The 20,379-nt window shown below is 41.8% G+C and overlaps 1 protein-coding gene across 2 annotated transcripts in view; it reads left to right on the top strand.

Moving 5' to 3' along the window:
- Positions 1-501: 501 nt before the first annotated feature.
- The window catches only part of LOC139567052 (rho GTPase-activating protein 10-like), a 69,531-nt gene continuing 49,653 nt past the window's right edge, over positions 502-20,379 (top strand). The window contains exon 1 of one of the 2 annotated variants that reach the window (XR_011673216.1): positions 502-1,160. Coding sequence is in view for 1 of the 2 variants with exons in the window: in XM_071388489.1 (XP_071244590.1) it covers positions 1,007-1,160 (154 nt within the window). In the remaining variant the exon portion in view is untranslated. The remainder of the gene's footprint in view (positions 1,161-20,379) is intronic. The other variant, XM_071388489.1, reaches the window with a different exon arrangement.

Below are 20,379 nucleotides of genomic sequence, written 5' to 3'. Positions count from 1 at the left end.
GTCTTCATTTTTGTCAAAAACAACTTTATTTCGAAGGAGTGCCTTTGATTTGACGGCCTGAATATGCGCCGTTTGGCGCAAAACGACCGTTATACCCGATGACGCGTTCTACTCATGAGTTTAGCTAGCCTACAAAGCGTGATCGGGGATTTCTATTGGTGTAGCAGTTTCTGCCTATCTTTATACTGTACTGTCTTAGGTATAATAAGAACTGTCCGTTGAGTAAATAAGTACGGGTAGGAACAAAGATATCTTCCATGATTCCATTGTGTAAAATTTGTGGATGTTCTGAGTGAAGAGAATCAAGTTAGAGCGTCTGAAATATTATAATAAAAAACGAACACCAGCTAGATGTATTATAAGTATGTATTTAGTAGAAAATGTAAATATTTTACATTGTTGGCAAATGTATGAATTAATCAGAAGGTGGGTGGAAGCCAATTGGATAAACGCCCTATCCCGCGTCTGGGGAGGAGGGCTTGAGCTCAACGCCTACTTGTCAAATAGGAGTTTCTCCTTTCGACTGTCAATTGAATGTCTATATTGGACGACGTGGACTACAACTTGGATTGACACAAGAATATACTGAGTTTTTCCCGACCTAAATAATGGTTTTCTGTTACTCTTGAACAATTTCTAACAAAATAGTTGCTAATTTAGGAATGCCATGCGCCTTTTCAACTACTACTAACATGCTAGCCAAGTTACTTCGTGAATTAGCTGTAGTTAGAAACTAGTAGTTAGCAAGTCAGCCAAACACGTTATGATTTGGGAACACTAGCTAGCAAAACGTAGCTAACGTTTGCTAGCTAACGAGTTAGAGGACAGTACAAGCTAGTTGCTCACCCTAAAAAACAGTTTAGTTGGTTAAAGTTACTTTTTTTTCCGCTTGACACCAAGACATTTGTTGGTGGTGGCTAACTAGTTAGCGCGTGGTTTTTATAAAGCAGCTTTACCGCTTTGTATGCTAGCTAGCTGACCTAGCCAACTAGCTAACGTTAAAGACATGGGATTACACCCGTTGGAGTTTAGCGAATGCTACCTGGACAGTCCCGTTTTCAGGGAGAAAATAAAGGCACACGAGGCAGAGTTGGACAAAACCAACAGATTTATCAAGGAACTCTACAAGGATGGAAAGAATCTCATCAATGCCACAAAACGTGAGTTTTTATGCAGTTGAGTTTATTGCCCTGGAATGGTTAAATTGAGTTGCTGACTATCTGGCTAGTTGACAGGTCTCTCCCTATGCTGTTTCAAGTTTGCCTTTTGGACTGTGCAAGCTATATGGTTAATATTATAACGTTATTGCTCACTCTTTGCTTGCAACCAGCTGTATCCAATCGCCATAAACTTTGTTTATAGCTACCAAAAGTTTGTTTCAACATTTTGTACATGGACCAAACTGGAACACATTGCTGACAGGTGGGTCTGTTGTCAACCCAATTTGGTGTGCATGAACTTGCAAAATCCCCAGATGTTAACATTCACCCATTGTCTAGAGGCCAGAACACGATTCAAATGGAGTACTTTGCTAAAATGAAAAGGGTTTTCCTTGAAGATAGGTTATCGCCTCAATGACTTATGGGTGTGACAAGGTTGAAACATAAGTCGCAGTCATCATGGATTGATTTGTGAGCACACCTTCACCTGGGAAAATATCAATCTCCATGCACTCCAACCCAGTGGGTTGGGTCTGTCAAATTGGTCAGGTTTCTTGTAAACTCTGGTATTATCAAGTGTTATTTGTCACATCCACCGAATACAACAGGTGTAGACCTTACCGTAAAATGCTTATTTACAAGCCCTTAACCAACAATGCTGTTCAAGAAATATAGTTAAAATATTTATAAAATAAGTAACACTTTAAAATAATGAGCCTATATACAGGTGGTACCGGTACAGAGTCAATGTGCAGGGGTACAGGTTAGTTGAGGCAATCAGCTACCTGTTCATTGCTGGAACAAAGCCCTGAAGACACCACTGATATGTCAGGTAAATCGGTTAACTTAATTTAGTCACTGATGTTAGCTGATTTAACTATATTGCTTAGAGTGCAACTGTTGCAGTGCTATAGGAGGGTACTGCTTTTAGCCCACTGCAAGCCTCTGAGGTTTCCTTGTCATAAGTCAAGGATTTCTAGCAAGGCATGCCAATGTGTTTTTCATTACTCAAAACACTGGTGTACTATAATCTCTCCTTTTTCTAGGTGCAAAGAGATTGCATGTTCCATTTGGAGAAGCAAGAGAAGAAACAGAATACTTCTAAAAATAAAGAGTAACGTGACTTTCAGACGGGCCTCTGTCTTGCAGGCCATTTTGGGAGTTATCTGGGACCAACATGTGCAGCGGAACTCTCTGGGGCAGCCTCAGACTGACTGTTTGGAATAGAACCACCTCTGTTATTCACATTGCATGTGAGCTTTAATACAATGCAGAGTAGTGTAGCTGTAGGTAGCCCACACAATTAGTTGTTCAGGCCAGGAGAGATCGCTTGCTTGCTTTGACAATTGATTGTCCCTTCCTAGTGTAACTGGTACTCTACTGGTCTCATTAGAAGCCAGTGATGAGCTTGTTAAGAGTTTATCGGTTCACTACAATCGGTGATGCAGCCCAGAATAGCTCAGGTCAACCTCTTAACCTTCAGTGCAGCGGACTAAAAATAGTGTTTCCGAGGTTAATTTGCAGTAGGCCACACTCCCACTGTAAGAAAATAAACAGACTTTTCTGTTTAGGCAGTAGGGATGCCATCAGAGAGCCCTGCTGCTGCACTGCATAACTGTAACAATAACATATATTTGATGTACCCTAGGTCTATTGTTATTCCAAAGAATTGAAGGTTCTAGAATAGAAAGGTGAGCTTATTTCATAATGCAGGCAGCACACACCCTCTGCCTCCACATGGAGCATCACCCTGCTAGGCTGGCTCTGCAGGGGGCTCAGTGGACGTATGTGTGGCAGGCATTGTGTTGAAGTGGGCCTATTTTTTGCTGGTAACATTGGGCTCTAAAATCTTTTATTTCTGTTTTGTTTCTGCTTTCCCAGTTTTTGCTCTAAAATAACACTTAAGTAAATATACATTTTGATTGGAAAAACAATTGAATGTTGTAAGTCCTCAACAATGCTTAAACCACACCAAGAGACTACTTTTGAGATCTGTGAAAAATATAAAATGTTGATTATTTTTGGTGAAGTTACCTTGTATTGCAGGTGAGCACCAGCCAGAGAATGTTTTTGGCTATCAATGTTTCTGTAGCCCTTGTGTTATTTCAGAATTTGCTAAACAAATGTTTACTGGATTGATGCAAATAATCATGATATCATTCTGCCAGAAAGGCATTGGCTACGTTTTGGGTAACATTTCATTGAGAAGGTTTTTGAGAAAGGCTTTCCATCTCTACCAGAAGACCGTTATCATTAGCCTCATTGCCTATAGTACACTGTGTAGCCGTTGGCATACGCGTGCAAAATACAAATCACTGATTCAGTTTGTTCATGACTTATGATTAACTTGGGCAAATTAATGTTAAATGCATTTAGTTGATTTCCTACTAAGTTCAATACATTTTTTAATATTGTTAATCTGTTTAAATGTCTAGATTCTGAATAGGCCCCTAGTAACAGGCCTCCTTTGGAAGACATTTGTTGAGACCAAAGACCACAAGCAGAGCAGATTTAATATCCTACTTGATGAAAGGGGGATACCTAGTCAGTTGTACAACTGAAATGTGTCTTCTGTATTTAACCCGACCCCTCTGAACCAGAGGGGTGCGGGGGGCTGCCTTAATCAACATCCACGTCTTCAGCGCGTGACAACCCCTTTAGAATGTCAAATCAGTGAATAGGCTACTGTTTTATTTCATGGAAATGAACAGAAATAGGCTAGGTTTAGTGTTGTAGATGTCTACCAAATCATTCTGACATTACTCAACTGCCAAGAGGCAGAGCAAAATGGCAGCAGGTAGCCTGGAGCTTAAGGGTGTTGGGCCAGTAACCAAAAGGTTGCTGGCTTGAATTCCCGAGCCGACTAGGTGAAAACATCTGTAGATGTCCCGTTGAGCAAGGCGCTTAACCCTAATCCCGGTTGAGTTATAAGAGCAATAAGGTCGTCTGCTAAATGACAAACGATTAAAAAATGTAAACTCATTTGGCTGTGCATCAACTTTGACTTGTAGGCCTAGCCTATTTCCTAATGTGCTTACTGTATATGGCTGCTCTACGCTATAGCCTTAGCCTAGTTAGCTAGCTAGACATGTGATTGTAGTTGATACAAAGTGGGTTGAACAGAGGGTCAAGATCATCTTTGTCTGAGATCAAGATTTATTTATTTATTTTAGGTAGCAGTGTGTACCTGGTTTTATGTCCTTATTAAGCGATAAATAAGATGGGACCGGCGGAGTCTGTGCCCGCGTAAAGTGGCATGTGGTGTCTTTACCAGTCTCTTACACCTCTAAACTGCTCCAGTGTTTACAGTGTCAGCTTTGTGCACTCACTCACTTCTCTGCGTGAAGTCAGTCATGAGCCAACACCAAGTTCTCACTACATTTACTTAGAACAACTGTTTCAGACAGCAGAGCATCGACTGACAGCTGCTAGGTCTCGAGACAGACTGCACTGAATAGACGGGTTGGTTGTTTAGCAGCGACAATCGACGCATGCACAACTATGGGGAAAAACAGGCGGTTGGCTTAGATTGTTGATAACATGTAAACTATATTTAATCTTCAATGTTTATTGAAAACATAAGTGCTCCTTGAGCAAATGTATTTGTCTCAAATACATCATTGCAGTTGGTTAGCTAGCATTTTTTTGTTGCCTTGTTAGCATTGCCATGAAATGTGTCAAATCGTCAAGAATAGACATAACTAGCTGAAATGAGTCGCTTACGATTCACCACATGGCAGTTTCTTGTCATTGTTGGTAGCTATCTGGCCATCCAGAATCGCAACAACTCAAACTTCTGCCCCATTGAAGCATGTGCATTGTTTTTGTGACGGTCAGCTAACCCATATATAGTCCCTCACTAGCTATGTTTCCATTAACTTTTCCAGTTTCCATTAACTTTTCCTAAATGTCATCAACAACAAACGAAGTTTGCATAGAAAATGGATGTGACAATTGCCTGCTAGGGTGCGATTCCATTTAACTATCTTGTCTGATTTAAAAACAGCTGGACGTAATGACATCACACCTTTAAAAATATATATATCTGGCAAAAAACAATTTTCAAATAAATGCAGTGGTTGAAGTGTTTCCATTACCCATTTAGGCAAATTGCGCCTTAAGTTCTCATATCTGCCGTTTTTTGTTTAAAAAAAATTGCGACATTGCTTTTGTCGAACATACCTGGGTCAATGGAAACCTGCCTACAGTCTGAGATCAGAGAAATGTCTCAGCAATTAGCTGTACTTGTTTGACTTTGTTTTATCTGCCTTTAGCGTCTTTGCTTTTGTGGTTGACAAGGAAAGAGGCTTGGCTGGGATTCAGTGAGATGATCGTCATTTATCACCATTGAAATCAGACCATGTTGTTGACCGGAGGAATTGACTCGGGCTCTCTAATATGGCATATAATCCTCACGGCATGTGAGCCTCCCATCGGCTTCATGGCAACGTTAAAAGCTATTTTGTCAAAGGGCAGATTCAGCATTACGCTAGTCTTCAGTAAACATCCAGAGATTTGGTGTCACTGCCTGTATACATATCATGTGATGAACTGTAGCCTGGTCCCAGATCTGTAGGAGTTGGCTATACAGCACAAACAGATCTGAAACCAGGCTAGATGAAGGCTGAAGTTTGAGTAAGGTAGGGACTAGGATGAGGAATGTTGCGCTCTCTCTTGGGCCAGTCGCTGCTGTAGGATCTTCAAGTGGAATTCCCTGGGTCTTGCTCAAGTTCCAAAATCCCAAGTTACTCTGGTCCAGCTTTGGCCCTGGGCCACTCTTTTCAGTTCTACGCCTAAGGGGATGTCCCGCAACGGAAAGTCTCCTTTCTTTTTTTCTTTTTTTTGGAAGGAAATGTGCAAATGGGGCCTTTGGCCAGGGAGCTAGCCTGTGACATGGAAGTGCCCACTAGAGGAGGGACAGGCCAGAGGATGTGCTCCTGTTTCAAGTGGTTTCCTCCATAGGAAGTCTGCCCGCTCCGTACCCCCTGTTACCCAACCCCATCTCAACATGTCAGTCACTTAAAAAAAAAAAAAAAATGTTAACCCTTCATTATGTTAGTGTTTAGTCTCTCTCATTGGTCATAATTGAGAATGTCTGCTTTTCAAAGAACATCCTGAAATCTCCATGGGAGCTTTGTCTTGTGAGAAGTATTACCCACTAAAACTCAGTCTTGATTTCTGATAATGTATCTTCTAGTAGGGCTGGATGATATCTAATGTTTTAGCACAATGTTCCAAATGCCTGTATGGCAAGAATCAAGGTTATTTGTTCATTTTTATGGGTGTTTGTCTTTTTGGTCTCGTCTCCTTCACTGCTGTGTACCTTCCCACTCACACACAGACACCAAGCCCCTCCCCTGCCACACAATAACAAGCAGTTTCAACTCTCTTTGCATTTCAGATTTGGTCCAACATAATCAGTCAATTGGAAAATGAAACGCATCAAGATGTTATTTTACTGTAATAGAGGAGAACTTAACCTTTAACAAGGCCCTTTTTATGTCTCAACTCCCAAAATGTCGAGCAGACATTACTAAACCGGGCGTGTCAATGAACATGATTTTGGAAAATAATGCTCAGTTTGATGCACGCAGCATTGCGGTACCGCTAGCAGCATTTTAGACATACTTATGTGTTCTAGATGAGCATAGAAAGACATATTATATAAGGCATTGGCAACTCGTTCTCATTCAGAGAAATGAACGTCTTATCCAGGTAGGCCACTTGATCTAAACAAAGTGAACAGGCTATGTTAGGAGGGCGTGTACATAACAGTTAAACTGTTATACCTTGTGAACAAGCAAATAGATCCAAGTTGGCAAGACTTTAAATATAAAGATTAGCTGGCTACTCACTAGCACAGGGGTAGGCAACCCTAGTCCTGGAGTGCTGCAGACACTTCATGTTTTTGATTTAACTAACCTGGAAGACCAAGTGTGAATTTAGACGATCACTGAACTGATCAATTTGGTCAGGTGCAGTGGTGGGAAGTACTTAAAACTTCTTAAGTACTACTTAAGAAGTTTTTGGGGGTATTTACTATTTATATTTGAGACTACATCCCTAAAGAAAATGATGTACTTTTTACACCATACATTTTCCCAGACACACAAGTACTAGTTACAATTTGAATGCTTAGCAGGACAGGGAAAAAGGTCAAATTCACACACTTATCAAGAGAAAGTCACTGGTCATCCCTACTTGCTCTAATCTGGAGGACTCATTTAAACATAATTTACAAAGGAAGCATTTATGTTGGAGTGTGCCCCTGGCTGTAAAAAAAATTAAGTTATAAAGGAAATTGTGCATCAAAAGCTATACATTTGATGTATAGCTTTTACTTTGTTACAACTCATACTTGAGTAAAGTACAATCTGTCAGTACCTGTGGCACTCCAGGAACAGGGTTGCCTACCCCTGCACTAGCAGGTGGGCTTATGCTTGAGTGTTTGATATGTTCATATTCTATGATGGCTGCTACCAGAAGTTGATCATTGGTGGTTGTACATGGTTCTGGTAAATTTAGTAACAAAGGGCATTTTCATAGATAAACTTAACCAGAGCAGTGATTATTGCAAAAAGCACTTATTAGTGGGTCTTAGGGTTGAAGGCTTATATTTACCCTAGGTATAATTTAACAAACCCTAAATGCATAGATTATCCCAGGTTGTTTGAAATGCAGTGCATTGAGCGTTAATTGTGCAACAAAGCTTATTTAGAGGACATTAAAAAATATATATATATTGTGAGTCACCCATAACTTTGAAAATATCATGTCTCTTTTCCATGACAGACTGACCAGGTGAAAACTATGATCCCGTTTATTGATGTCACTTGCTAAATCCACTTCAATCAGTGTAAATGAATGGGAGGAGACCTGTTTAAAAAGGATTTAAGCCTTGAGACATGGCTACAAAATATTTAAGTGCCTTTGAAAGGGGTATGGTAGGTGCCAGGTTTTTCATGATCAACAGTTTCCCGTCTATCAAGAATGGTCCACCACCCAAAGGACATCCAGCCAACTTGACAACTGTGGGAAGAATTGGAGTCAACATGGGCCAGCATCCCCGTGGAATGCATTTTGAGGCTGTTCTGAGGGCAAAAGGGGGTACAACTCAATATTAGGAAGGTGTTCCTAATGTTGTGTGCACTTAGTGCAGGGCTGCCCAACCCTCTTAGTGGAGATCTACTGTCCTGTAGGTTTTCAGTCCAACCTTAATTTAGCATATCTGATTCAGCTAGTTAAGGTCTTGTTGAGCAGCTAATTAGTAGAATCAGGTGTGTTAAATTAAGGTTGGACTGAACTCACAGGACGGTAGATATCCAGGAAGAGGGTTGGGCAGGCCTTACTTGGTCTATATCCTGAATTGCCCATTAGTTATGATTTTTACGCCATATCGCCCAGCCCTACCTCATTCTTTTTTATTTAAATTTTATTTTAGATGAGGACATTGAGGAAGGAAGTATCAAGCTGTCATGTGAAACTAAATCAGGCAATCAGTTTGTGCAGAAGTGACGGGTGGGCTATGTTCAGTCCACCATGGCAACAGCTTGACTTCCTCTGGTCAACTGATGACCACTCACAAATTAAGATGTTTTGTCTTTTCCTTCCCCCACATAATTTTCCCTGTAAAAATAAACACGCCAAGAGGTTTTGCAGCTTTTGCTGGGTGTTGGCAGGCAGGCCAGAGTGGGTGTACGGCCATGATTCGGTCTGGCAAGCTGCTCAGGCTCTCTCCCCTATAATCGTATTACTGATTCTGCCAAAGAGCCACATCACAATCTTTCATTAAAATCGCATTAACACAGACGTAAGGTCATGCAGGAGGAACTTTTTCCATCCGTCTAGTGCCGTTCTAAATGAAACACGGGGTTCTTTTATGAAACTGATACCAGCGTATATTACCTGGGTTTGATCATGGTCATGACACTCAGGAGTCCCTTTTATGGTGCAGGTGTTTCAGTTTGCTGAAGGCTCCACCCTCCTTCCCTTGGGTGGCTCTGAACTCCTGTACCTTTTTTATGAATTGATTAAAACCAGTGTTTTCAAATGCCTGACTCGGTGAAGGTTACCTTCAAGGTAAAACCAGATGGGCCATATCCGCTTGAAGCCTCTCCCATTAAAAAAATGCAGAGGTCTAGAAATGTGGACACAAGGACAGGGAAATCTCACTCGGGCCTATGCAACTAATTTGACCAGTCAGAGTGAAAGCTAGTCTATTGGATGTACAGGGGCTGGGAGACAAAAGTAACTCCCATGGAGCTCCTGGAATTTCTTGGGATAAATTCCTCTGACCTATTTTTAGACGTGTTTCGATGTTTAAAGAACCCTGAGGGTAGAAATTAGGTAATACTGCTGTTGTCATGAAGGGTAATGCCATTGAAGATTGACGCGGGGGAAAAACAGAACTCTGAACAAACTAGAGGGGGAACGAGGGTGGCCTCCAGAGAAATTGTTGTGCCTGTGAGTGGAGCGGAGTGTGGATTCTGACTGGAAAGATGGGCGAGTGGAACAGGAAGGCTTGGGGAAGGCATGGCCGTGTGAACAGTTCATTGGCCCGTAAGGCCCTGGGCCCAGCAGCTCTCTTGCTCTGCCTGTTGATGATGGCTGACCCAAGTAGCACATCAGATAAGCTGGCTAACTCCTTGATCCTGTTTGTAGTATACCCCTCTGTAGTAATCATAACAAAGTGCTCACAGTGAACACAGCGTGCACTTTGTTGATAATATACAACTAAATGTCAATGACTCTTCTACAGAAAAACATCTGATCCAAACAGGTATTTTAATATATCAGTGGAGTAAGATTTGTGTTTGTTCTAGTTGCTTTTGTTTAAATACTTGCTACCCAAAAGGGTAAATGAGTTAGGCTTTACTGTCTACTACAAGGACTAGACTAGTGGATAGTTATTTTTAAGTTGGTGGAGTTTAGAAAGTACAGTAGTTTGATTAGGCTGCAGCTACACAGTGTGCCAGCCATTACAGTATCCAAAAACTAGCTTACTTGGGAATACCATCTCAGGAAATTCAGCTTTGTGGAGAAAAATATAATGAATACATCTGTCTGTGAGGTAAATGTATTAATGATTCACCCGCCCTGCTACAGTCTGAGGTGAGGTCACTTCAACACTTAAGATGCACTGAGCTATTTTTCAGCTTCGCCACCACCCTCCTCAGTTTCACTAGGCTGCTTATGTTTGCTCCTTCAGAACAGCTGTGCATGGAGTGAGTCACATTAGCAATCCAGGAATCTTAAGGATGCGTCAAAACGCATATTAGTCCTCCTAGCTTGTAGCTTGTCATGGCTTCATTGAATTCACTATGGGACTTTACGGGGTGTTTGCGTCCGGACCTGAACTGGATTGGTTGGTGTGGTTGTATTAACTCTGCTGTTCTGAGGGAAAACCATCACGTCATGAGCAAGAGGTTGTACACTAGTGTGGTACTGAAGGTCCAGCACAAACATGTGTAACCGGTTTCAGTGCGCTGTAGGGTGGGGTTGCATGAATAAGCATTCGGATTATGCTGATGAATGTTTATTAAGTGAGGCTAAGTGTAGGGCTGGGTGATATGGGCAAAATATTATATCACGGTATTTTTAGTTGAGTAATAAAAGTTCTACATTTGCTTTATGAGTAGTGAGTGATCCTAGGGTGGCATCACATCCATTCGAAGTCTTTCTCCATTCTGATTTGTTTTATACTGTTCAATTCAACTTCAACCAAAACAAATTTCAGCACTTTTATAATTTCTGCATTTCCTGCACTCCATTGCAGTGGTGGAGAAAGTACCCAATTGTCATACTTGAGTAAATGTATGTTAATAGAAAATGACTCACGTGAAAGTCAGAGTAAAATACTACTTGAGTAAAAGTATTTGGTTTTAAATATACTTAAGTATCAAAAGTAAATGTAATTGATGCTTAAGTACATTTTAAGTGTAATTTCAAATTCCTTTTATTTTTTAATTTACGGATAGCCAGGGGCACACCAACACTGACATAATTTACAAACAAAGCATTTGTGTTTAGTGAGTCTTCCAGACCAGAGGCAGCAGATGACCAGGGATGTTCTCTTGATAAGTGTGTGAATTGGACAATTTTCCTGTCCTGCTAAACATTCAAAATGTAACGAGTCATTTTAGGTGTCAGGGAAAATGTATGGAGTAAAAACTACATTATTTTCTTTTAGAAATGTAGTGAAGTAAAAGTTGTCAAATAAAAATGGTAAAGTACTGATGCCAAAAAAAGACCTAAGTACTTTACACCACTGCTCAATTGAGAGAATTTCCACACTACCACGTAGGGCTGCACGATATGGGCAAATCTAGTACTTATTTTTCACCAAATGTTGCGATTTGACTTGAGAATTAGAGCAAAACTGTTGGAATCACTGAAATAGAATGACTATTCTAATTCTATAGTTAAAATATAATAGTGGGCACTTTGAATAGTGTTTGAGATGACTTAAAATGCCAGGAAGGAGTTGTGACAGGGTAGGAACTAAAGTGTTTCCTAGGGGACCCTGTAAGCTTTGGCTACATTGTATGTTTTCTCTTAGCTACTTCATGTAGCTAACATATTCTTGCTTTGCATATTCCTCTTTGATTTAGAAGATACTGTTGCACAAACAACATGCTGATTTCAGGTCTACACCGTCACTGGTATTATCACGCTGTATTAGCTAGCTACGTTTGCTCTTACTCAGTACATTATTTAGCTAGCTGTTAGCGGCTAACAATTAGCATCTCGCAAGATTTAGGGCAACTTGCTAAGGAAAGACAAACTAGCTGTGTGCTGATGTAAGAAACACAAACTAATAGTGTCATTGTAGAATGCTAGTGGATTTATATTAAGAAGCAGTGACAACTGCATCGTTGTCTTCAACACTGTTGCATGTGCTGCATTGACCATGCAGACTGAAGGCAAGTGTCTCGTAGTTGAGGAACATCAAACGCGATCCTTGAGTGACAGAGGGCGTGGGTAGGTCTGAGGTGGCGCGAAGAGAGATGACTTAAGTAGCGAAGTAAACTATATAAAACTTGACATTACACATGACGTCTCACATTTAACAAACCAAACATTCAAATACCAGTATAGAAGGTTGAGTCAAACTCAAACCGGTCCCTGCATCAATACCGGTATATCATAAAATACGGTATACCGTCCAGCCCTACATGGAAATAGAATGATTATTCTATAGTTAGAATATAATAGTAGGCTCTTTCAATAGTGTTTGACATGACGACAAATGAAAATGCCAGGGAGGAGTTATTGTGACAGGGTAGGAACTAAAGTGTTTCCTATTGGACCCTATAATCTTTGGCTACATGTAGCTAACATATTCATGCTTCTGGTATTCCTCTTTTGATTTAGAAGATACTGTTGCACAAACATGCTGATTTAGGTCTATGCCATCACTGGTATTATCAGGCTATATAGCCAATTACATTTGCTCTGTCTCAGTAGCCAGCTAACTAGCGATTAGCACTAGTGACTAACACAATTTACGCCAAACTTGCTAAGACAAGCTAGCTGTTTGCAGACGTAAAAAACAAACTAATAGTGTAATTTATAGAACGCTTGTGAAAACGGCATCTTTATCAACATTGTTGCATGTGCTGGCTGCATTGACCATACTGACTGAACACAAGTGTCTCGTGGTCAAGGAACAACAAATGCGCTCCTTGCGTGACGGCAGGCCTAGGTCTGTGGGAAGTGGCGTGGAGGGGGATGACTCGAGTAGCAAAGTGAACAATAAAAATGGACGTTACACATGGCATATCACATTTTAACAGAACTAACATTCAAATACCGTTTATAGAAGGTAAAGTAACTCAAATCGGTCCGTGCATCAATACTGGTAGATCGTTAAATATGGTATACTGCTCAGCTCTGTGAACACAAACATGCATCCATAGCACTTTGTTATATTCCACAGCACTTAGGTTCAAAGAGGCTCTACTGTAGCGTATCTCTTCCACTTTGTAGAGTCAGGTCTAGTCCTTATAGTGTAGGGCCATTTCTGTGTTCTCTTGACGACTACACCTAGATTTGAACAGCGCAGCATTTAAAGAGTACCCGGCCTTTGATCTTCTAGACTAGGCTGTATCTGACCAGGACCGAGGCCAGCATCGAACATTTAAAATGTCCCACCATTTGCACTTCAGTTGTCTTTCGCTCCAGGCTGGATGCTGATAGGTCAGTTCTGCTGTACTGTAGACTAGAGCACCTCCTGGTTTTAATGTAACCAAAGAGGGAACCCTGGCTAGGAGGTGACGCAATACACTCCCAGAGCTGTAGCACTCCATTGCCCCCCCCCCCCATGACTCACACAGCCAAGCAGGGTCTCTGGTTTTTACATGGACAAGTGGTGGGGCTGAAAGTTGACAGTTCCCAGTTTAACTGAAATGGTTTGATACTTTTACTGAAACGCCTTGCCTTTTTAAAAGGCAGCATGGCTAGGACCAGGAACAAGGTGTCTTTTCCTTAGGCCTTTGGAGGAAGTTCGGGTGTTTTGGTATTTGTTCTGTCACTGTAGGATAACCGTTATCTCTGGGATCTAATAAATGCAGACCTCTTGCCTGTCACATTTTGTTGTTGCTCTGCTGATGATATCTCATTGATGTGTGCCTGCAGCTGCTCTGTGCAATTGTCTTGAAGTTATACACCCCGGGATACCACCAAACATATGCGGTTGCCAGGTTTGTTTTTCCACCATTTTGGGTATTACAAATGATGTAAGAATGCTAGGTTGAAGGGTGTTATGTAATGGTTGAGCTAGCTGCTTTCTTACTGTCTCTGCTAGTACCCACCCTTCTGGGAGGGAAAGAGGAATATGGATAGAGGGAATGATTCAGGCAGTGACACCACTGTAGCTGTAACCAGAGTAGGAATCAATGGGAGGGAGTCAAGGTGAGGACACACCACACATGGGGCTAATCAAGCCAATGTCAACTGAACGGTTGAATTCCGATGACATCACCCTCCCATGTGCATTCTTACTGTGTACTGTGTCCTTGAACCCTGCCCCTCACCAGAGAAAGCTGAGAGGAAGCGGGACTTTCATGGAACAGTCCGCATGGCATGGAAAGGAACAGGTCTGAAAAGTGAGAAACCAGTTGGATGACCAAGTGGCCATTTTAAGCACAGGGATATCTGAAGGACATCCATCCACATTACGCCCTTTGTGCCCTAATATACTTTGTCATGATAGTAGAACTTGAGATCGATATCATATCTAGAATTCAGTGTGGCACACTTGGCTCATGATTAGCTCCCTCCAGTGTCTTCCTCCACTCAGCTGAGTACTTCAAGGGACTCTTATCTGTTAAAGAATGCATAATTTTTTTACAGCTGTCCTTTGGACCTTTTTTAAAGGAATCCTTGCATGGGGAAGCATACACTTGTTTTGGATGTCATATCACATTATCCTATAGCCTATAATGGCCAACAGCGGTCTTCCCCCACCAAACCATGGATTCTGTTAGTTTGTCTTTCTGCCGCTCTGACACTGAAGGCTAAGTTTAAAGATATGTCTTCAATGCTTGGGCATCATATTACGTTAGCCTATTCTATGTCATAACCATGAGCTCTCTTCCCAACCACAAATTCAGATTTTTCTCCCAGTGACGTCAATAAATTATTTCAACACTGAATCGGGCCTTTAAGTGATTTCTCACTACTGATGTGACACTGCTGTAACAAAATGGCGCTCTGACGTCTCTCCAGATAGTGGAGACATTAACTCAGGATGTTGTCATCATGTTTTCCTACATTAGTTGGGGGGGGGGGGGGTCAACTGTATCCAGGATGCAGTTTTTACACAATAGAGGGAAACCTCCAGATTTGTTGGAGAGACTCCGCCGCTGTTTACGCCTAGGCCTGTTATCTGGTAAGGGCTGCCACATACAGATGGGAGGCTTCACATGGTGTCCTAGTGTTTGATTTGCTTCAGGTTGCACAAATGAAGCGCTCGTTTAAAACCGCATCACCATGGCGTTGACATTTAGCCTAAGCCAGTTGAACTAGCCAACCGGAGCTAAAGTACCTCGAAGCACATGATAGTGGGCCAACAAAACAGATATACTGTAGCAATACCATGGTAATGAGGTGTCTATTGCATATGTCAAAAGGTAATGCGACACTGTGGCTGTTAGGTAGAATCTCTTCATATCCCTGGGGCTGAGACAAACACTGTCTCTGTTGCTTGTTGTGAATCTGGATCAGCCTGCACAACAGACAGCTACAGCACTGATGCCCGCAGTGGCACTGGCAGACTGGTCTAGCCTAACTAACCTGTTGCTATCTGGATGGAATGCCCTCGGTGGGAGCTGGGAGTGACTGAGGATGAAAGCTGGTCAACCTAATCAGTGGGAACCTGATTACTTGGTGGTAATTCGGCTCAATGAGAGTCTGAGGAAGGACGGGCCAGATTCAGGTCTGGATCTCTCTGTGGTTTGGACTCACTCCGGACTTCCACAGTCGATAGAAAGCTAATTGCTATGTTCAGCAGGGTATGTTTGCTAACAAAATAATGACCTGTCTGACTTGTTGGCCTGGCCATACCTCTGTTTTGACAACACTGCATCGAGGCTATTAACCCATACTTTACTAGCACAGTTCGTATGTACATCACTCGGTCTACCAGTCTACTGGATGATTGACTTAGTCTGCTAGAAGGTGATGTTCACTGTGTACAGGAGATGTACAAGGAGCCTCCAGATCTCAACAACTGACATGACGGGGCAATAACATGAGCTTTAACATTACTGCACTAATGCCCAATCCTTTGGCTTATGGCATATAGGTTCAGCAGCTGATTTTTGTTAGTGTATTGGTATTTAATCTTAACGAATCGTAACTTTTTTGAGATTTGATCCTCAGTGTTAAACTACAAGTGTCTTTCTTGGTTGGTGGGTTTTGTCTGCAACAGATGCTCAACCTGTGCCCTGGTGTGTTTTTAGTAGTCAGGCACGAGGCTGCAAAAATCTGTGGTCAGAGCTCTCGTTGAGCTTTGTATCAGTCAGCCCAGCCCGTCTGAAGGAAGGAAGCACACTGCTGCGGCTTACATGCGATCATGTGTTTGTGAGAGGTGGTCTCCTCTCCCCCTCCCTGTGTAATTTAGCCTAGTTGTAGTCACCCACCCCAAGCTGGGCTGTGACTGATTATTACTCTATCATAGAGGCAGTATTTTGGGATGTCTGTCACATTCCCCCTGACCCCACATCAGTGGTTAAACACTGGCATGAACACCACCAGTAAGGGAATTAGAGGACCTTTGGCATAGCAGGCTAGTGTCTAGGTGCTTATGTGTAGGCCTAACCATCCCATTATGTTTCTCTACTCAAGTGTCTGTTGTCAAAGCAAGGCATGGATTGGGTCCAACTTGAGACGACTAAGGATTTTAATTAGGTCAGTCTAGGTGAGATTTGAATTGAGCTTTTTTTTTTCAGATACAGATTTTTCACTTTAAAATGTATGTCAAACAAAAACCAGTAATTGCAAAGTTAAACAAACTGTACAACTCTATACAAAAGGATTACTTGTCAATTTCCACTGAAACTCTTTCAAAAATACATGTAGTTGAAGAACAGTGCAGATGCGAAATTTGGTAACAATGACGGTTGTGCCATCAATCAATTTCAATCAATTTTATTTTATATAGCCCTTCGTACATCAGCTAATATCTCGAAGTGCTGTACAGAAACCCAGCCATCATTCTGTTACCAAATTCCGCATCTGCGCTGTTAAAGTAAATGTGTTTTTGTGAAATTTCAGTGGAAATTAGGGTTGGGCCATATCAAGAATTTCATATCGACGCATATGAGAATTAATCTTAAATGTCATTCATACACTCCAATATGGCGTAATAAAGAATTCTTAGCATGGTTGAATTCTGGGTGAAAGTCAACGATGGTGAGTTTGAACATTTTTACTAGCGAATGTGAATGATACACATAATGCAAATGAACAAAGTTTTGAAGCATGCTTGTCTAAATAACAGTACTGGCTCAAGCAACGTGTACATTGTGTGTCTCTCTGGAGTCGCTAGGCCAACGGGCCTGCCTGCTCTGCTGAGAAGAGGGGCTAGGAGAAGACATGCTGAGAACGGAGAGGAGGAAAAACACAAGGAAATCAAGATGGTGGCAGCTGTACAAATAATATGAATTTACAACAACGTTTTGACCCTTAGGTCTTCATCGGGCATCCATTAGGGGCAGTACTCAGTGACATCACTTCCTGAAACAGGAGGTACATTTTTTTAATACGTTTTGCAATATTAACATTCAATGTATCAAAATATATGATCATACACAGGGAATGTGATCAATATTTACAGTAATATACATACATAATATTAAATTAGGATAAACCCCCCCACACAATTTAGACATTGAAACTATAAAAACGGTTTCAAGTCAAGCTCCTCGTTAAGGCCATGAGGAGACGTGTGTCGGTACTGTGGATCCAGAAAGATTCCCTTTGAAGTTTCCTCTCAATGTCCCCTGCTCTGCATGACATCTTGACCATTTCTATTCCAATGCATCTCAGAACTAATAGGATGTCCAGCTTGTACAAAATGAGCAGGAACCAGATTTTTGTTTTGTCTCACTTGTCCGTATATTGCTGCGGTGCACACTGATCCGTGTCTTAAGGCTTCTATGGGCTTTCCCTATGTGAGACAGACCACAAAGACATTTCAGCATGTAAATAACATTGGTGGACATGAAGGTAATCAGGCCCTTGATCTTTGTCCTGTGTGGGGGTGGGTAAATTAGTTGCATTTGTACGTGAAGCTGCATTGAGCTCATTGGCCACATTTGTTATTACCCTCGAACTTTGTCCAAAAAAGTTCCCCTTTTCTCTGGTGGGTAATCAGATTTAACCACTCACGTTTGGTTTTTTTTTTTAAAACCATATGTGGGGCATATTTAAAAATGGGTTTCAATTGTGGGTCAGTATCAATAATGTACCAGTGCTTCCTGATGTCCTTTCTGTTTTCCATGAGTTTGCCTACAACTCCTGGATGTGGTGTGTTCTTCAGCTTTTGTAGCTGTACAAATAATCCATCCAAAGGGCTTTGACTTCTCAAACATGTCAGAAAGCTAACACTATATGATGCCCTGTCACCTTATTGAGCCACTTACTAAGATTAAATTGCAAGTTAAACTTAGTGGTCGCGTTGATGCAGAAATCTGTTTTTATGCTAGAAAAAAAAGATTAACCGCATAAGTATCTTGCTGCTTTTTGTAAACGCATATCTTAAATTATTTTTATAGGGTTCCCGACTGGCACAGCTGTCTGAGGCACTGCATCTCAGTGCTAGAAGCGTCACTACAGACCCTGGTTAGATTCCAGGCTATATCACAACCGGCCGTGATTTGGAGTCCCATAGGGCAGCGCACAATTGGCCCAGCGTCGTTAGGGTTTGGCCGGGGGTAGGCTGTCATTGTAAAAAATAAATTCGTAACTGACTTACCTAGTTTAAAGGTTCAAATAAAAAAAACAATTTCTGCTCGGCATCAGACTTATTTCGTGCTCCAGTTGTACTTTCCATTCAGATAAGAATTCACAAACCGACATTCTATCAGCAGATGGCGCTCTGACTGTAGCTACTTTCCTCCTGTACTTTTCTCGATGTAGCCAGCCTACTTTTCTCTGGTAAAATTAAAGAACTTTAAGTGAAACATCAGGAAATGTAGCTGGCTACATTCTTTCAATGATAAACAGAATATATGGCCATGCATAGTTTAACCTTTCTGGCGCAGGTGTTCCGCTAGCGACCCACCTCGCCAACATCCGGTGAAATTGCAGAGCGCCAAATTTAAATTACGGAAATAGAAATTTAACATTCATGAAAATACAAGTGTCATACACCAAAATAAAGCTTAACTTCTTGTTAATCCAGCCGTGGTGTCAGATTTCAAAATGCTTTACGGCGAAAGCACACATGCGATTCTGTGAGGACAGCGCCCCGCAAACAAAAGCATGAAACATTTTTCAACCAGGCAGGTGCGCCACAAGTAATAGCGATTTAAAATAAATGCCTTACAGCCTCCCGGGTGGCGCAGTGGTCTAAGGCACTACTGTGCTAGCTGTGCCACCATTGACTCTGGGTTCGAGCCCAGGCTCTGTCGCAGCCGGCCGCGACCGGGAGGTCCATGGGGCGACGCACAATTGGCCTAGCGTCGTCTGGGTTAGGGAGGGTTTGGCCGGTAGGGATATCCTTGTCTCATCGCGTACTAGCGACTCCTGTGGCGGGCCGGGCGCAGTGTACGGTGTTTTCTCCGACACATTGGTGCGGCTGGCTTCCGGGTTGGATGCGCGCTGTGTTAAGAAGCAGTGTGGCTTGGTTGGGTTGTGTTTCGGAGGACGCATGGCTCTCGACCTTCGTCTCTCCCGAGCCCGTACGGGAGTTGTAGCGATGAGACGACAAGACAATAACTACTAACAATTGGATACCATGAAATTGGGGAGAAAAAAGGGGGTAAAAAAATAAATGCCTTACCTTTTGAAGATCTTCTGTTGGCACTCAAAGGTCCCAGCTACATCACAAATGGTCCTTTTTTGTTCGATAATGTCCTTTATATCCCCAAAAACTCAGTTTAGCTGGCACGCTTCATTCAATAATCCACCGGTTTCCCTCCTTCAAAATGCATACAAAATGAATCCCAAACGTTACCAATAAACTTCTCCAAACAATTCAAACCTCGGGTACCCTAATATGTAAATAAACGATATAATTTAAGACGGGGAATGGTTATTGTCCTTACCGGAGATAAACAACAAAACGCGCTCTCATCCACGCGCATGAAAACACTATAGCCAAAATGGGAGCCACTTAGAAAAACTACAAATTCTAGCTCATTTTTCCAAAAACAAGCCTGAAACTCTAAAGACTGACATCTAGTGGAAGCCCTAGGAACTGCAATCGTGGAGGTTTTCGCCTCATAATAAACATGACAGCCATTGGAAACAGTGGTAGGCAGGTTTTGCCTGCCATATCCATTCTGTTATACTCAGACATTATTTTAACAGTTTTAGAAACTTGAGTTTTCTATCCGAATCTACCAATTATATGTATATCCTAGCTTCTGGGCCTGAGTAACAGGCAGTTTACTTTGGGCACGCTTTTCATCCGGATGTCAAAATACTGGCCCCTAGCCCAAAGAGGTTTTAACTAAAAAATACCTTTTTCATTATACGCTCATTTACTTGT

The sequence above is a fragment of the Salvelinus alpinus genome, unplaced genomic scaffold (assembly GCF_045679555.1).
Source record: "Salvelinus alpinus unplaced genomic scaffold, SLU_Salpinus.1 scaffold_41, whole genome shotgun sequence".
Taxonomy (NCBI): domain Eukaryota; kingdom Metazoa; phylum Chordata; class Actinopteri; order Salmoniformes; family Salmonidae; genus Salvelinus; species Salvelinus alpinus.
This window is presented reverse-complemented; position numbering and strand designations above follow the sequence as displayed.